We start from the raw sequence: 19,360 nt of genomic DNA, 5'->3' as shown, positions 1-19,360 counted from the left end.
TAAAGCAGCTATAAAATATTTTAAGAAACATTAATTATCCTTGCAAGCAGGAAAACATTAAACTGAGTTTTGGGAATAAGATTTAGAGTTGTCACAGAGACTTTAAAAGAATGAATAGTCTTTTTGGCATCATCACATCAACCTACTACACTGTCTGAAACATAATTAAATGTTATTCATAGAGAACTGTTGCATCTTCCAGTAACTGCAAGTCCTTAGGTGAACTGAACACTGGCTTTGTCCATTTAAAAAGAGTTTTGAATTTTATTCATACTTGATGAATAATTAATATTGGTGTCTCCTCCATTAAAAAAGTGTGACACATTTACGCTTCTTTACTACCACATGTAACTTATTGCAGGTGTTCAACGTGGAGTAGAAATTTTAGCTTGATTCCAGCATTCCTAAATCAGATCTGCATTATGCTTCCTGCATTGTTTAACAATTAAATTTCAAGTTTTAACAATTAAATTTCAAGTTTAGATGTTGAACAACATTATAGCACTACAAAAACCTGAAATGAGACCTATAAACTTTTTGGCCAGTACAAAATCTCACCCCTAACTGCTACTTTAATAACTAGTATTGGTCAAAAATGTGTGTTCTATTCACTTGGAATATTCTTGGCTGCTATTGTATTCCTGGAACCAGACTAGTTTCAGCTGCACAAAAACATGAACACACATACTCGGAACAAAAACAGGACATCTTGCCTGGAACTTACAATTTGTCTGTGTCCATCTTGGGTAAAACCCAATTTATGTACTCTGTATCATATTACTTCTAGACTTGTATTAAATCCTGATTTTCTTCAGCTGTTGCATTCTTGTATTTTTGCAGTGCAAAGCAGTATTACCATGGAATTGCATTTTAAGAACCCCATAAAAAGAATTTCAGAGCATAGGAGTCGGTTGGTCACGTTACACAATTCTCACCCAGAATGACATGCTGGAACATCCATACGGAAAAATTCAATAGCATTAAACCCCATCTCTTACATCCACTACTCAAGCTTTCATAACAGGAACTTGGGTCATCTCCAGTTCTTATTTCCCTGATAACTGTACTCTGAAGACAATGGCTGATGATTCAAGGTGCTGCACAAGCTTCTGAAGCTCTTCCTTTTGGCCTGTGGGAAGGTTCTCTGGCATATATGCAAGGTATGGCTGTATCCTGAAGGAATGCCCCACTGGATTCATCCCCCAGTCCCAGTTCTCCCACTAAAAGAATGCAGCCACCAAGAAACTAAGTTACTCTGAGAAAGCAAGGGAAATGCCAGTACTAGTTTTACCTCTTACTGCTCTTGAGAAAGGATCTGCTGCTCCCCCTTTGCTAAGAGAGGGAAGTGAGAGTGATCCCACTGTAATGAACTTGGCCATTCTTAAACATCTTTATGACTGACCCACAAGTCACAATTCAAGGCTTTGACTAATTCTGCAGGAGAAACAGGGTAGCAATAGGGCTAGCAGCACTCATTTTCCATCTCTTTGGGATGGCTTGTGAAAAGCCACTGGAATCTCAGGAACACTTTCATATTCCTAAAAGGAGCAATTCTTCACACAAGAGTAACAGCTCATGATCTGCTTCAAACTGATGAAGACAGGTCCCATACAGGGGCACTACTATTGCAGGTGCTTGCAAGTTTCAGAAAGGCATCCTGATTTTCTGACACCCCTGCTCACCCTCCAGGTTAAGATGGGCCCTGAAGCAGTGCTGTGCTAACCTGAACAGTCAAGGGACAAGAGATCCTTGGAGTACAACTTGTCAGCACCCTCCTGCTAACCCCAAAGGAGCAGGGAGCAGCCTGCCCTCGCGGGTGCTGCAGGGCCAGAGGAAGCCAAGAGGACACTCAGCTGCAACACCAGGGTGGGTCTGCCTCTTGGATCACAGTGCTCACAAGGGCAGCTCTGCAACCCTGCTGCATCCATCCAGGGCTGTTACATGAAAGCAGCACTCATCAGTAGGGAGGAGGAAATGGTATGATGAAAGATGACAGTTTGATTTTAAGCCATAATTCCCACTCACTCTGAGTGGCTTTTGACGTGTGAAAAATCTTACAGGACAAAAAGCCTGAGGTATATTTGCCCAAAGTGCCAGATGATTGCTGCAGAGCAAGTCCCTAAGTGGAAGCCATTAACATGCAGAACCTGGAAGCATCTGGTTCAAGGACACAACTATTTCAGTCAGATAATTGTCTTGTATTGTTTATCCAAATTGTTATACAAGTTCCCTCAATCTTCAAGTAACTGTCCTAAAGCTTCAACTGTACCTACATTTCTGTAATCTGCCCATTTCTGGGTAAGCAGTTACAGTAACAGCACTCATTGCCATGACTCTGATCTCCTGTTTAACTATTGATACACCATGTTTGAAGGCACACCAGTCAAATAATTCAGAAGGTAACACTTGACCAGTTGCAGGATAATTCTCAACTATCCCCACATGCTATTATTCAACTAAGCTGTCTATACCTTCTAATCTGAAACCTGTTCATGGTCATCCTTCTCTATCTTGCCCTCCATTTCAGAACCCCATGCAACAAGCCAAACACTGACAAACACTGTCATCTCAAGGATTTTAATAGCACTGGCCAATTGAGAATAATAAAAACAAGTAGAAACAAAGTAACAGTAAAGGCAAAAATATCAAGAGAACATTGGAAGTATTCATTCCTGCTAGTCAAATGAGGTAGGAAGCTGATTTATGGGGCTGAATTTATTTTTAATGATTTCTTCAAAGCAGAGATTAATTTTTTGCAGATTCATTAAAAAGACTGCTTTCAGATGGAGTATGTCATGAAGGAAAAAGATAACTATCAGGTAACATTAAAGCCAATATCTGTTTTCTACTTGGGCTGATATTAAATTAAGGTAATTCTCCTTAAATTCAATGTTCAAACAAGCAGAATGCTCCTCTGCTGAAGACAGGTTGTGTTGCTGTAACTTAGGGAATACTTGCCCCAGGAATCTGATTAAATAAAAAAAGTGTGGCTGCACATGGAATGTAGGCAGGACAACCAAAGAATGAAAACTGAAGATCTGCTAGTGGATCAGTCTGTAACTGCTGTCCACTGGCACTAATTGCACAACTGATGCCTGCAGAACTGCGTGGTCTCCCAAAAGATGCAGTTTAGACTGCACCAGTGTCAATAGATCCCATCCAGGACTGGGGCATTATTTTTGAAGTCAGTTCTACCTTAGGGCTGGACCTAAACCCTACCAATTTACTTAGAAATTATCTTTTGACTTCAATGCCAGTTAGAGCATGCATTTAACCAGGCAGAGAATCACCCCAAAAGAAAAAAAATTGGTGAGACCAAAGTTCCAGTCCATAGATCACAGTTTATATAGACTGATTACAGTCTGTAACTGGACTAAGGTAGAAAGATATTCTATTCCTTTTTTTTTCATATCATTTGAAATATTTAAAGTGCTGTTTTAGGAACATTTCTGGAAGCAGAAATCTGCAGTTCAAAGGTAACTTTTCACTTAAAAGATGATTCATTATTAAAAACAGGTTTGTACCATCTTCAGTAACCAAAAAAAATTGCTATAAAAATATAGATTTGAAAATAGACTGAATTCACATGTACCAGGTACCATTTCTAGTGTAAAACTGGTTTCATTTATGAAAAATATATTTCCTTAAAAAAAGCATAGGCTTACAGTATTATCATTAGGAAGATCAACAAAATTCCTTCAGTATGTATTACACATTATACTCTAGGCTTTTTGACAGGTGGATCCTGCAGGCTGAATTTAGGAATTTCACAAGAAGAAGCAAAAGGAATTCTTTTGGCTGACACCTTCTTCCCAATTGTTTCAATCTGAAAAAGAAATCACATTTAACAAGTCAATGTGGCAAGCTAACAATCATGTCAACCTATGAGGAAGCTACAAAGAACACATTTTATGAGCATTGGAATAAAACAAACCACAGAGCACAGTGTGCCCAAGGACAGTTTCTGTGACTGGAGTTGCAAAGAGTTTGTTAAAAAAACAAAAACAACCAACCAGCCTTTTACAGGTGCCTTCTTTGCCTACTTAAAGCTGCATCTTGACAATCTGAGCATTCATCTGCCTCACCTTCCACAGGACTACAAATACAAGCACCATAAAATGTTTCTGGGTATTCATAAAATGGAGCCTCAGACTCCTTTTCCTAAAAGTTTATAGTAAAAAGCTTTTCACCTCCATAATGCAGTAGGCTGTTTTTGAAGCAACACAGCTCTGAAAGGCTAAAGGCAGCCAACACAACAAGTGAAAGCCTGTTACACAGCCAACACACTCAAGCCAGGTATGGCAAATTCAAAGAGCAAGGCAAATTCCTTAATTTCTAGGTCAGACTAATGTGAATCACTAAAGACAGAGCTTGTGGAAGACAAAACACCAACTAGGTAGGACAGTTCAGACACTCAGTAAATAAGCAGAACTGTAGCTTTCCTCTTAAGTAATGCAGGTCAAATGCAAAGCTCCAAAAGACAAAATACTTCAACTATTCTATTTTAACAAAATTTTGATGAATATATTCTAGGCAGACATCTGAATTAACACTGAAGAGCACTGTTTAAACAGTCAAGAGAGCTGTATGTACCATATTTGCCTTTAACAGCTTCAACTGCCTGGTTAAATGGATTTATACAAGCTGGTTCACAAACAGTGCACATACCTGTAGCTTAAACACAGAAAAAAGATCCAGAGAGAAATCCTATAGCCATTATAAGCACAATACTCAGGAGTATAGGGAATGAAAAGTGACTGAAAAATGCATCTGATCTGGCCTGCAGATTTTGTTCTTATGGTATCTGGCTGAGATGCTTCCATCAGATTATTCTGGGATTTGGTGATTTCAGTTTTAGTCCAATTCCATCTATGCTGAAAGTGCTTCAAGCCCTTCAATCAAGGCTTACTCTGCTTTTCCTGTTCGAGACCTAAGCAGGCTTTTTTCTCAAATCAGAAATTACCCTGCCCAGAATCACAGAGCTTCCCATTCATATTTCCTGAATGAAGCTTTACCTGTGGAAACAGGTTATAACTGAAATGGTAGATGTGTTTAAAGTTATTTAAATGCTAGTTTGATAAAAAAATTCAAAACTACTCAAATTCATAGTTTTGGATTGTATACAATGGAATTGCTATCAGCATCAGTCTAATGCAGCAGCTTTTGACAAGGGAAATTAGAAGATGAGGACTCTAAAAACTTCCATTTTGGGATTGTCTTTTTAAGACAAAATCCTTTTTATTATTTTATGCAGAAAATATAGGTCAATTGTTAAATGCCTTTGCAATGATACTCTGGATGAAAAATCTGGATAATAAACCTGGATGACTAATTGCATTCTGGATGGCAAACTCACAAATAAGTTAAAAATTCAAGTATAATTTCATAGAAGAAACACAAGAGTACAGTCTCTGATCTATAAAGTCTAAGCCACAGAAGACTTCAGAAGACAAATTCCTAGGAGAAATATCACACAGAGTAGAATTTAATCTAGAATTTGCTATTAGCTTAGCAAAACACCTAGCTAAAAAGTTAAGCTTCTGGTTCCTCTCTCTGGTATAAACAAACACCATTGTTTGGATCTTCTGGCTGATCTTAATCAAACACAAAGGACTAAAAGGATTAATCAGTCATCTCCTCCAGCCTCTCATGTAATACTTGAGCCTTTCACTGAATATCTTCAGATACATCTTTGTATTCACTGCTTTCACCTCCAGTATCAGCCAACTTTGTTTCACAGACCTCAGGGAGAAGAGTCCAAAACTTCCCTTAATAGTTTGTCCAAGTGAATATCTCACTGGCTGATAAACATTTATTACCTGCATTCTCTCTTGTTCAGTGTTTAAGTCTCATGTCTCCAGTACACCTGCTTATGTCTTTTGAGAGGAGCAAAAATGGTACTTACAGCTCACATTTACTTCTGCAGGAAGTGAGTTTTGCTATCCTGTTACTGTCAATTTCAAAAGCTCTTTTTTTTTTTTTGGTGATATTAAAATAAGACTCCAAGTAGGGGCTATGGCACAGATTGCAATACAAATTCAGCCCTTCTGCAAAGACTGCAGATCTGGAAGAAACACTGCAGGGGCTGGTTTTGGAGTCAAATATCAAGCCAGAATAAATTTAGGCATGAGATTGAGCAGTTTTTCACATTCATCTCCTAACTGTCCATTATTTCAGTGCTGCAAAGAAGGGCAGAGCAGCATTCAGATGTTAGATTTATGGTTGCACTCCATGACCTCAGATGTCTTTTCCAAACTGAATGATTCCAAGGCAGGCTTATACTGTGGAATATTGATTGCATAGCCTCAACTTTAAAAGCACATCAGTCTGTGAAAGTAGGAACATAGTGGAGGAAGACTAATGAACACTTAAGAACAAACAGGTTTACATTTAAATCCTCACCTCTAGAGGTTTTTTCCCCCTTACTACTCAGTCACTGAAGGAGAACAATAGGGAAGACAGCAGAAGGAAAACAACATAAGAAACATCATTACCTGGAAGCCAATGACTTGTAGCTCATTGTGAAGATCATCTAGAACTCTCCTACCATCAAAGATAAATGCAGGCTTGAGCATTTTCTTATGAATACGTTCATAATCCAACTCCTGTAAAGAGTAATTAAAGCAGATAGAATAAATAAGTAGCATAGCACTCTCTTTTCTTTAGTTTTAAATAAAAGATGGCATTTACCTTAAACATGTCCCATTCAGTGCAAATTACAAGGGCATGAGCTCCATCACAGGCTTCATAGGGATCTTTACTGATAGTGACCAAGCGAGACACTGTAACAGAAGGAAAGCAGTTTTACTCTGCATGTCTTTAGCATCAGTCTGGCATGTTTCTGGCAAATGAGTCTCCTTCCTTGCCCTACACAAACAAGTGGTTTCAAGTCACTCACCTTATTTTCTACCAAGATACTTAATATTTTGATTTTACTTATTTAAATGAAAGCAGGTCATACCTGGCATCTGAGCAGAGCACTTACATGTTTGAAGTCCATAATTCATAATTCAAATTTAATGTAAACAGTCAAGCAAATCTCTAGAATTTGAAGGTACTATGGAGTGCTCAAATGCCAACTCCCACAAAGGTCATTGTCTGTACAACAGCAGCACATCAGTTTCTATTTTACACTCAGTTCACACTAGAGAAGAGACACACGTGGCTCCCCAGGGGCTGCCTGAGCAGCTGCCTAGAGGAAAGTCTCCCCTTTCCCTCTAATTCAAGGCCATGTCTAATAACGTACACCCTTCATTCTTCATCACAGCTCAATTTGCTCCATAGAAGCTTCAACTATTCTCCCCATCCATCAGCTCCATTCCCCCTCTTCCCAGTAAGAAAACAAAAGTCCCAAATGCCCCTTACCTCTGTAATTATAGGTGATTATTTTAAAGGTTTCTTGAGTGTAAGGAAACAAAGTAATTTGGAAGTGATATGAGGGAAGGGAGAATGCTCTGTAGTACATTCCAGAATCACTTTTTTATTTCTATTTTAGATATGTGAGAAAGAACTAAGATAGAACTTGGGGCACAAAGGAACTGTCAGAACTAGTCTGTCCTGGACATTCTTTTTTCTCCTCCTTTTAATTATTCAGAGATAAAATTCTAGGCATCTATTCAAATGAGTATTTATTGGAAGAAAAATATGCAGTAGTTGAGAATTAGCATTTATCTACAAAAGCTACAGGGAAAGGAAGAAGAATGAGAATAATCCTCTGAGCTATAACAATCTTTTAGTAAGTGCAACCAACAGCACAATGATGTCAAGCTGAAAATGAATTTAAAATATTTAAACAGACCCGTATATATTGAGAATAGGGTGGGAAGAGGGGAATAAACTTTATATGAGAATTCTTACCTTGGTTATCTTCTGAGACACCCAGATGTGAGAGATCAAAGATGATTTGTTCCTTAGGTACTTTAGGGTCATAGATATGCAGCTTTGCTCCTTCATCCATTAAATACTTGCTAATGTAGATACTGGATGACTCTCTAGGGAAGAGAATCAATCAGTTAAGGAACCAGCTGGCGTGTTCCAAGTAATGAAAGTTCTCAACTATCATGATATGCGATGCCAGAGTTTTGATATCATTTTTACATTCAATATCTTAGTGGCAACCATGCCAGCAGGAAACCTGCAATCTTGATGGACACCAAGGAGAATAATATGAAAAGGTTTGTATCTCTTTTGCTGAATTGTCCAAGAAAGATGAGTCTGATGACTCCTAGTGACCAAAATTATAAAGGCCTAGAGTTTATAAGCTTTCCCCACAAACTGCAGTTGAAGAGTTGCATCAAGTTTGACCTTTACAGGAGAACAGAATAAGCCACTTCAGGAAATCAAGCTGAAACTTTATTTTCACAAAGCAACTTAAGAACCAGCTGCAAAACTGTTTGCATTCTTTTCTGTGGAGAATGGAAGGAGTCTGTCAAAATCTATCTTTGCTTGTGCAAGTTAATAAGGACTAGAATTATCTGCAACATTCTGCATGATTCAGGTCTGTTGTAGAGGTCAAGAATCAGTTCTCACCCATTTAAGGAAGACTAATCCTTGTTACAAACCAATGCAGTCACAAGAAAAAAAGGGTCCCATGTCCAGCCATGAATTCAGTTCAGTGGTGGGCATTAGCTGGGGGCTGGTGACAGCTGTAGGGAGTCCATGCTGGTGAACTGAGCTTACCTTGTGTCCCCAGTATCCTTTTTGAAAGCAAACCCTAAAATAGCAATCTTCTTGTCAGTGACAGTATTAAACAAGCTGTCGATAATGCGGGAAGCAAATCTTCTTCTCTGATAATCATTCATGTCTATTACCTGAAATTATACAAGCCATGATGGTACAGAGGGGAGCCATTTTAAACTATGAACAGATTCTATTAACAATCAAGCTGAACTACCCACACATAGATTTAATAGAGGCTTAAAAGAGAAGGCTAAGCATTTGTAGTCAGTATCATAAGCAACCCAAAGATAAATTTAAATTAATGTATTAAATTCTGAGATAAATCCTATTTAATGAGTGAATACTGATGCCCATATTTACATCTTAACATGCATTATCTCATTTAAAGGCTAGGATTTTTTTCAGATTGCTTTTTTCAAAAAATTAAAACTTACTGCTTTCCATGTCTCTGCCTAGAGCACAATTTCAGTGTTAGGGTACTTGCTAGTACCCTACCTTTTTTCATGCCATGCACATCCACTGACAGACCTACACATTTTGACATGCCATGTGTAACAACTGTGAGAATATTTATAGTCTTTTTAATCCACACTAACAGATGCCAATACACAAAACCTGTGTAATTCAACCACACTTAAATGCTTCACTTCTGTTATTTTGTTATTACATGCAAGTGCTCCAATTGTTCCTGGGATGGAGGAGAGTGAAGGGAAAACAGGCTAACCAAAATGAAGACCAAAAAAGCCAAAGCTTCTAATAAGGTAGGAAAATCATGTACGTGGTATTCTGGGGACATCTGCTAGGCAGCCTTATACCTGACCACCAGAGACAAATGAGGACAATAAACCAAAGGGGTTGTTTGAGCACACCACACATCTCAAAGCTTCTCAGTCAGGACTAGGGAGTAAAGTGAGCTGCTTTCACTGGCTAATAGGGATTGCTAGTACAGACTGGGTATCATTGCTGCATTGGAGCCAGGCCTGAGGGCATCCATATATTCCCAACATTAAATGAGGGAACAGCAGCAACCATGTTTATTTTTAAAAATAGCAAGATCTACTGAGTTCTTTCAGAACTGTAAAAGTAGACCCTGAGGAAAAGATTGTGAGTTCTGAATTCAAAGTGGACAGATAGCCAGCTGCAAAAGACAGACAGGAGACACATGCTTGTATTTCACAACTTCTATTGCTGCTAGACAGCTTCACAATCCATTTGGTCCAAGTAACTTAATTCACCCCAAAAAAGCTGAAGCACCCACAAGTATCAAATGTCAGTGATAAGCTGAGGGCCCTGAAATGTAAAGGTGATCAGCACTAAGGTATCTGCTTCCTGGAGCTGAAGCAAAGGTTGTGTGGACAGTGCTTAAAAGCTCAATGCCTGAAAGCTGAGTGCTGAAGAAATACCACCCTCTAAAAAAACTGGTGAAGAACTTGTACCTGCTGCCAGTAGCGAGCCACCTCAGGTAAGTTCAGTGCCTCACAGAGGTACACTAAATTCAAGACATCCTTCTGAAAACAGCTACCTCCAAACCCTGAAAGAGAAAACAGTTATTTTACAGGTGACTAAGGTACCCATCCTAGGCAATTTGTGGAACCAAGGAATTTTTGGCAATCACTGACATAGTAAAGCAGCATTGTAATTTTTCCCGGTATTTCACTGCTAGCAAATGAAAAATCTTAACCTCTTAAAATCCAACTCCTGGACGTTCTTAGTCAGCTACAGAAGGCTTAATTATGCTTCAGGTTCCACTGAAATCAATGGAAGTTTTAACATGGAAATCTGAACCTGTATGAGAAAAGGCAACTACAGGCTATTATTTAAAGTAGGTAGACAAGCTCCTGGGCCTGTTCTCCCCCTTCCTCAAGATTTAGACTACTATTTCTCAAAACAAGCGTGTTAGGATTAGGTTCCTTCCTCTTGCACCCCCAAATGGATATCTAATCATTGCCAAGAATGAAAGATCACCACAGCTGACCAAGGGAGAACTGAGACAGAGGGATCCTTGAACCTAGAACTTTGCTCAGCAAGCAGAGTCCCAGAAACAACACACTGTAGAAGGAATTATAACAAACTAGTAGCAATTGATGCACCAATCACCACTTCATCACATTTTACTCCCTCATAAATCTAATCCAGGAGTGACTGCCTATGGCATTTAGTGCCATGGCCTAGTTGACAAGGTGGTGACTGGTCAAAGGTTGGACTCAGTCTTGGAGGCCTTTTCCAGCCTTATGATCCTATGAATTCATCCTACAAATTACAAGCTGTCATCACACATTCTGAGCTAGAGGTATTCTCTTCTCCCTCAGGCCACTGGCAGCAACTCCCAAATAAAACTGCAGCAGTTGCAATTGGGAAGATTGGGAAGACATCTTAGAGAGCACTGTTGGCAGTGATGTTTCAGAAAAATTAAGTCACAGCTTTTCTTTCCAGTGTCACAGGCAGGGTAAACCATGCACTCTGAACTCTCCAGTTTCAGGTTGCTGAGGCTGGAGCAACCTCAGTTCTACATACTTTACCAGAAAAATTGATTTATACTAGTATTCTACAGTAATATTTTCATACATTGAGCACTTCTAATGCTGTAGAAAATTTTAAAGAACCAGAGTACTTATTTCAAAACACTACTATTATATTATATATATACATATATATATATATATATATATATTATATTGCACTATTAAAACAGAAGCCCAGTGGGGAAAAAGAAAGGAAGATTTTTTTCACATACCAACACTGGCTTTGAGAAATTTATTTCCAATTCTTTGGTCTGTTCCAATAGCTCTTGCTACTTCTTCAACATCTGCTCCTGTAGCCTCACACAGAGCACTGATTGAGTTAATGCTGCTGATTCTTTGGGCAAGGAAAGCGTTAGCTGCCTGCAAATCAAAAGTATAGTAAAGAACTTCATTTTTCCAGAAACCAAGATGTCCACAGACCAAAGGGAGTTGCTACTGAAAGGACTACTTTAGTATTTATGCAACTCCATTGACATACAAAAGGGTAACCTAATGAGTTTAATATATAGATGCCAGTTAATGGGATTTAAGCGAAACAAGATAATGCTTAACTTGCAGAGTCTGAACCATTTTATGATGGTAATCAGTTTCTGCAGCACTGGAGGCTTGCTCTTACTAATAACTAACAGCAATAGAAGTGAGAAAAGACTTCACAGAAAGTCAGAAGCATCTATTAACCAGGTCAGCTGATCTGAAAAGATCAATATCCTTTGACATATGCATTGGGCCCTCCCAACCTCACCTGTCTTTCCTAGCTGCATCACTCAGTCAACAAAGTTCTGCTTCTGAGCCTTGTCTCACACCCCTTGCAGACCACAGCAGGGAGCAACACTAACCAGTTTAGAAAGTTCTGATGACCAGGTATTGGTTGTGAGGATTTTTTCTTTGGGCACCCAGTGCTCATAAACAGCACACAGAGCACGGACAGCTTTCTGTCCCTCTGGAGAGTCATCCCCACCGATGAGCACTCGGTCCGGGTTCTTCAGGTCCTTGATGGCTGTTCCTTCAGCAAGGAACTCTGGGTTAGACAGCACCTACACCCACAGCAGAAAAACAACAAGTAAAAGCCAAAAGCAACACCCAGGCTTTAAATACACAACTCAAAGATTATGTTTACCTGCAAATCCAAGTTAGGCTTAGTATTAGCATCAAATATTCGACGAATGCTCTCTGCAGCACGTACTGGAACTGTGCTTTTCTCAGTGACAATTTTATAGCCATTTGAATTCTGTACAATTCTTCTAGCACATGCTTCAATGTATTTCAGATCAGCTGCTCGGCCTTTTCCCATCCCATAGGTCTTTGTTGGTGTATTAACCTAATTACAAATACGTGAAAAGGGAAGAAATGTTACAGGTCAGTACCTCTTGTGTTAAGAGGCAAAGTGAAATTGTTAAGACTGATGGACATTCTTCTTCTCAGAGGAAGGAAAATGCTTCTGCTCCAGAATTATTCTGGTTACCATATCAGATGAAGAGGCATTAGCTGTCTCAATTACACATTTTGTTTCCTACAGAAAGCTCACTGGTCTCTATTTAAATAGGATTTAAACAAGAACAATTCGTAGCAGTTCTGCAGGCTTTGATGAAACAATCCTTATTCTGGAAACACCAGTAATTTCTACATGATTATGGCCAGCCACTTTTTGTTACCTATCCTACACTAGGAGTGCAAAGACTCATGTAAGAATCTTGTGGCCAGTGAGGCAACTACAGCTTAAACTCCCTTTGCAATGAAACCTAAGGTTAGGACTGATGAAAATTAATATACCAATGTACACAGAAAAGGCAACATGAGGGAAAACACGTAGTTTAGATGAAGACAGAGGGTCCTTTTCATTACAAATGGAAAGAAGAAATGGTAACAACATGTAAAACACAACAGCTTGTTTTCAACCAAGGACAAGTGGCAATATATGGGCTGTATTAGTGGCTGTCATCCAGCCACACAGCATTCATTTGAGACTTACTGCATGAAGGAAAATACTGTCAGAAAGGGAGCTCCAAACTACAGTCCCCTAATAAAGAGGAGACCTCAAGAAAAAACAATTTTAACAAAAAACTTAACTGTGGTCTACCAAGGCAAACAGCAATCAGTTCTTCTGGATTTTGCATTAGTAACAACCTCTACATTACAAAAGGTTAATCTTTGACTAAATCCTCTTTCCAGTGGTGTCAATAGCTTTGAAACATTAAAGCCATCCCTGCTTCCATTAATACACTATTTTGAAAAGATTCTAGAAATAGGTCATCTTTGTAAGCAAATAACCAGCATACAATTTTGCATATCTGTCTAGGAATTTATCATTATTACTAAGGTTCCACAGGTTTCACCAGTACACTGCAATGACAGCTGCACTACATTCTGCTCTGACTCCATACACCTAACCAAATTAAACATCAACATTACCATTCTGACTTAGAACCTGTTCATTTGTTAAAGGTGCTACTGGCTATAAGATAAACAAAAAAGCTTACTTAACACTTTTCCAGCACTACACAGAAAGACAAGGAGCAATCTGTGACACAATAATATGACATTGCTAACTGAATCTACATGACAAAAGCAAAGGCAACTTCCTAAAAGAAAAGTAACACAATGATTTGATAAGAAAGAAAAAAATAAGAAAAAAAGATGAACACAACCACCTTCTCCTGTACTTACAGAAATAAATACAAGATCAGCTTCTCTAATGGCATCATCAATACTAGTGGAAAAGAAGAGGTTTTTTCCTCGACAGGATTCTACTACTTCCTGTAACCCTGGCTGAAAAAGAAGCAGAAAAAAACCAGTTAAGATTAATGCAGTTAGAAGAACAGCAAACTCTATGCCCAAACAGAATATAATTTCAGATACAGAAAGATTTTCTTTTTTTCCCTGTCAGTGCAGCATGTTTTCAGCCTGGCAGATGTAAAGCTTCTGAAGACTATTTACACAGTAAAAAAAGTTAAACTCTTTCTTATTCAAAAAACTCACAATGCTGTCTTGAAACTTTCAGCCACACTAAATTGCTTATTTGCACAGCCAAATTTTAGCTTTCAGTTATTCCTGTGTTCAGTTCTACTACCACAAGAAGGAATTTGAGAAATACCTGTAGAGTGATGTTAAGTAGATCCAAGAAGAAGTCTAAAATATTCCCTAGACTGCAAACCAAGGAGGTGGTCTCAATTCTCCTGTTCCCATTGTCCATGATCCCCTCAATATCAGATCTAAAACTGCTTCAGCACAAAAGAACACCCCACAAAGTCTTCCACCAAGTAAGCAAGCCCAGATCCAGTGAAAGATAGGCAGCAGAGACACACAGGAAATCAAGACCACTCCTTTAGCAACCACCCCTCATTGGGCCAGACTAAACTTATCCTGGCACCACTCCTACAGTGTGGGAGAATCACAACAGCCATAATATGATTAAATTCTTTCCAGAGACACATAGAGTGCTGTAACACTTTCCCCTCTCTTAACACCTCCACTCAGACAAGAGAGGCAGGAGGTCACATATAAATGAGCAATCCTCTGTATGGATTTTTAAGAATGGTCTTAAAAAAATTGAACTAAGATATTTTGTTTGAATAGTCAGTCATGCACCTTCGTGTGGCAATCATATCTCCAACTCATTACACCTATCATGACATTAGATACTTAAGTAAATGCCAGAAAGGCAAAGGTTCACTGGATGGAGAGAAGAAAGCAAGCAGAAGCTTGCTCTTATGCAAGACATTTTTACTGTCTCGTTTTATATCAAATACCACCCACTTAGAAGAAAAACAAAGGTCAGAACAGACAAAGTAACATCCTTCAATCCATCAGATATTCTAACTATGGTTCTCACAAAGGGGTGTAAATAGAAAGGCAGTCCACTAGACAATTTCTGACACTGAAAAGAAATAATCCAACCCAAAAAAACCCACAAAAACCTCACTGTGCAATGACTCAATTTTACAACTGTCTGAACTAACTCCTGGCAGTTTTTGTACGTTCTTTGTAAGCAAAGGACACCATTCCAGGAAACAGATGTTACAAGTTTGGGGTTTTTTTTAAAAAAAACCATGCCAAGGCGAGCTCTACTTTAGCTCATTCAGTCTAAGTGTTGAGAGAAAACAAAGTACTTGCTTTCAAAAACTATATTCATGCCTCACCTACTAATCTGAACATAATACAGTTTCCTTTGAATTTATAGGACAAAGAAGGTCTATTCATCTTGACTTAGTCACAGTATAGCTCTGGTTTTTAGAGGGAAGAAAACTTCTTACAGCAAAAGAGCAACTGTTAGTACCAGTCAGATCCCTTGTCTTTGGGAGATGAGTGAAGATAAATTTTCACTCCTATTAAAGAATTCAAATCTATAAAAACTGTATTTCATGAAAGAATGAAGGAAAGAAAAAGAGACCTATTCTTTTATGATGAAAAAGAGTGGAAAAAAACAATTGCTAAAAGAAGCAAAATAGCAAAATGCTTGACATATTTTCAAATTAAAGTAATTCTGCAAGGAAGGAGCGACAGCGTGGCACATTTATTTGTCCTAGTCTTCTTAGGCCAGATTGAAGATTCATGGTACAACTGAATCAGAAACATGACTGTCCCGATCTTTCCACATAGATAAAGTTGGACAGCACAGATTGGATTTTGGCAGTATTTAGAATGCAAATAAAGCTTACAGGTCAGTATTAACACATTTATACTGTGCTACAACCCAGCAGATAGTATCTGTAATTGAACAAGAGGACTATGTTATGATCAAATCAGATCCCAAAACAAAGTCAGCATGATTAGCAAAATTCACTATATACAGAATTACTTTTTCCTTATCAGGCCCTTCATATACTCATTAACACACATCAGCATCAGCTGCATTAAGTTATTTCAGAAACCTGGTTTAATGAGCAGTAGGGACAAGCAGGTGCTCCAGAATACTTTTTGAAGGACATCACTGACATGCTAAGCTTGACAAGCTTCAGAAATGGGCTACAGGGAAATGCCATGTAATGGAAGGCAAGCAAAGGGAACGCTGGCTGGAATAAGAGACAAAAGTGATGTTTACCTCGTAGATTGGGAGTGTGTCCGAATTCCAGGCATTGATTCTGGCTTCATTGACATCCACAACAGTAACTTTGATATTAGGGCACATTTGTGCAATAACACTACAGGTTGGCCCACCAACATAACCAGCACCAATGCAGCAAATCTTCTTAATCTCAAACATGATTGCTCTAGTAAGAGGAGAGGGAAACAGAAAAGCCGGAGTTAAAAATTAAAATACCGGCCAACAATTCAAGGAAAACAAAGAGTATCAGTGATTTCAGATTTTATTATGCTGCGGCCCACAGGAGCGTTTTCTTTCTCTTGAAATGCACTGCTACTCCTCTCTGCAAGCCGGGAAGGTTTTGGAGCCTGCCCCTCTCCGGAGCGCCAGCACACACAGACCACTAAAGAAGGGTTTCTGTGCTCGCTTTGAGTCAGGACACCCCGATCACCCCCTCGGGCCGAGGAATCGCTGATGCCGCGGCAGCCCCGCCGAGCAGCGCCCGCCGCTGCAGACAGCGCTCGGCGGGCCTGGGCCGCGCCCTGCCCCTGGAGCCCCTCAGCCGGCAAGGGGAGGCCGCAGCTCTGCCACCCCCCCGGAGAAGGCTACGGGCCGAGCCGGCCGCGCTCCCCCCGAGCCGGGCCGGCGCCGCGGGCTCCATCCCCGGCAGCGCGGCGGGAGGGAGCGGCTCCCCGGCCGCGCCCCGGCCCCGCGCCGGGAAGGGCCCCCCGGGGCAGCAGCGAGGGACTCCGGCCGGCACCGCAGCACGGACACTCACCGCGGGCAGGCAGGAAGGCGGGCAGGCAGGCGCGGTCCGGCCCCGGCGCCGCGGATGGAGCGGGAGCGCTGCGGCGGGGATGAGCGGCAGGGATGCTCGGAGAGGATGCGCGCCGAGCTCAATGCGACGCTCGGCTGCGAAGGGAGCGGCAGTGGTGGCGGCGGCCGCTATTTAAAGGGCTGCGGCGGGCCCGAGGCGGCCGCTTCATGGCGAGGACGCCGAGCGGGGCCGTCCCGCCTCCTCCTTCCCCCGGGGGCGGAGAACGGCGCCGGCCCGCCCGCCCCGCGCTCCCCGCCCGCCGCGGGGCCGGCGAATGGCCGCGGGACAGCTCGGGCAGGCCCGGCCCCGCCAGGGCGGCTGAGGGGCTGCAGGGCCCCCGGGCACGGCTGGGAGCTGCGGGGCTGGGCCGCTGAGCTGCTCCCGTCGTCTGCCTCAGGGTGCTTTCGTAAGAGAACTTAATTGTGGTGGTTGGATAATTCTTTGTCCTTCAGCTATGGTTACTGTGAAGTAAAGAAGGCGGTGTTCATCCTCCTGTACCGTAGCACTGTTTCAACAAAGAGAAGCGAAGGGAAACGTGGATAGGTTATAGTAAAGTTCAGTGTTTAAAGTTTAAGCTTTGAAAATGCAGTGGTAAACAGTTCCCAGAAAAAGGAAATAAAACGAGCTTGCACTCTTGTGACCTGGGCACTGCCCAGGCACCTCTTGCCTAGCAGTGTTAAAGTTCTCAGATACTGCTCTTGCCTTTAATGTAAACATGGTATGGTATTAGTATACTACATGTGACTTTGGGAGCAGAAAGATTGTGAGAAATCTGATGTCTTTTCTTCTCCAGTACATTTAAATTCACTTACACTGCCTCTCCTAGAAGCTGGGTGGGAGACTTTGCTCCATCTGCATTTTGACTTAGATTAGACTTTAAACAGATTACAGTTGCCAGTATAGGTGGATAATACATGTGTGTTCTTATCAAAGCAACTAAAGAATTGCCTTGTTCTTATGTGGCATTTTCATCCATAGCTCTTAAAATATATTTTAAAAGTTGAATCATTATTTCTGTTTTATGTCTTATCCTGTTACTACTTTGGAGGATCTGGTCTTTCCCTGGAAGAATCTCTACCTATTTGAGCGAGTACATACTGTAATCTCAGGTCCTTTAGAAATGCCTGTAAAATATGTGTGTTTCCACTGAAAGAGCCTACTGAGATTTGCAGTCAGTGCAGGATCCTGGCAGATTCAGTGTGGTTAGTCAATGTACCGCCTGGCAAAGGCACAGGGTTCACTGTGTTTATTCTGAAGTAAAACCAAGTTATACATTTTCCCATTGCTTACTGGCACAGATGTCTCAGTTTTAAACACATCTAAGTTTTTGTGAGGTTTTTTCCCCCCCCCAGGGAAACCTAAGCAAAGCAAATAGAAGCTCAGTGAGTGACTCAGAAGTCAGTCTCACCTATACCATGCTCTTTGAACTCCCATCTATCTCCTTAGGTCTCAGAATAGCCATGAATGCATACATTTGTACTGCAAGAATGTTATCTGGTCCCTCTGTACCAGCCACGGCCAAAACCACTTCAGGTCCTTAGAGTGGTCTGCTGAGGGCGTTGGTAAGTGTGCTTTGTGCTTTGTGCCTGGCACACAAGGAGTGCATTTCCTAGAAACAGCCAGGGTACGAGGCCGGGTCGTGTGTGAGAAAGACTTCCCTCTGCCTGCTGCTGTCTGTGTGGGTAGTTAGTAGCTCACTAGAGTCAGCTAATACCTTCCAATTACTGAGTTAGCTAAGAACTAGGGCAAGAGCTTCAGGGCCTTCCTTTTCTGGAGGGGTTCAGGCACACTTACCTCAGGAGAGTGCTGTGTCCTGAGGATTATAAAGAAACACGTGGATCTAACACTCCACCTGCATCTGTGCTACTTGCCAAGGAGCTTCAAAAGAGGTATTTTTGTATCTGGCAATCATGGCCCTTTCCTGAGAGGAGAAAGGTCTGGATTGTTGTCTATTATTTGAGAACTGTTTCAAATGTCTGAAGAGCCCTTGGAACAAGCAATGGACTCCGGTCCCTTTTCTCAAAGTAAAGGACCTTCACTGATAGACAGTCACACCCCTGCCTGGGACATTGATCTCACATTCCCTCTTGCAACAGCACAACTTAACCTGAAAGGTTGGATTGCATGATCTTGGAGGGCTTTCCCAGCCTAAATGATTCTGTGAAAGGATGACTAGGGCTGCTTTTCTTTCCCTATAGCCTGCACTCTGCTGGTGAGGCAGAGTGGCACTGTGGGCAGATTAAAAAGTGCAGGGCTTAAAGGCATTGCAAATAAATGGTGTGAAGTTTGTGTCTCCCCTCTTCTTACAAAAAAAAAAAAAAA

General features: G+C 40.9%; 1 protein-coding gene across 1 annotated transcript; it reads right to left on the bottom strand.

The window, feature by feature from the left end:
• Window positions 1–2,558: 2,558 nt before the first annotated feature.
• On the bottom strand, window positions 2,559–17,382 carry UGDH (UDP-glucose 6-dehydrogenase). Its single transcript, XM_071432526.1, has 12 exons — window positions 17,000–17,382; window positions 16,240–16,408; window positions 13,866–13,967; window positions 12,319–12,519; window positions 12,038–12,235; window positions 11,414–11,561; window positions 10,116–10,210; window positions 8,680–8,810; window positions 7,858–7,991; window positions 6,691–6,782; window positions 6,495–6,605; window positions 2,559–3,826 (listed from the first exon to the last, which is right to left on the bottom strand). Exons 2-12 carry the CDS (start codon window positions 16,399–16,401, stop codon window positions 3,716–3,718), a joined length of 1,485 nt encoding a protein of 494 aa, XP_071288627.1. The 5' UTR covers window positions 16,402–16,408; window positions 17,000–17,382; the 3' UTR covers window positions 2,559–3,715.
• Between the last annotated feature and the right edge of the window lie 1,978 nt (window positions 17,383–19,360).

This window comes from Agelaius tricolor, unplaced genomic scaffold, assembly GCF_023055355.1.
Source record: "Agelaius tricolor isolate 1412-34295 unplaced genomic scaffold, bAgeTri1.0.p SCAF_8, whole genome shotgun sequence".
In the NCBI taxonomy this organism is placed as follows: Eukaryota; Metazoa; Chordata; class Aves; order Passeriformes; family Icteridae; genus Agelaius; species Agelaius tricolor.
Note: the sequence above shows the minus strand (reverse complement) of the source record. Positions and strands in the feature narration are given on the sequence as shown.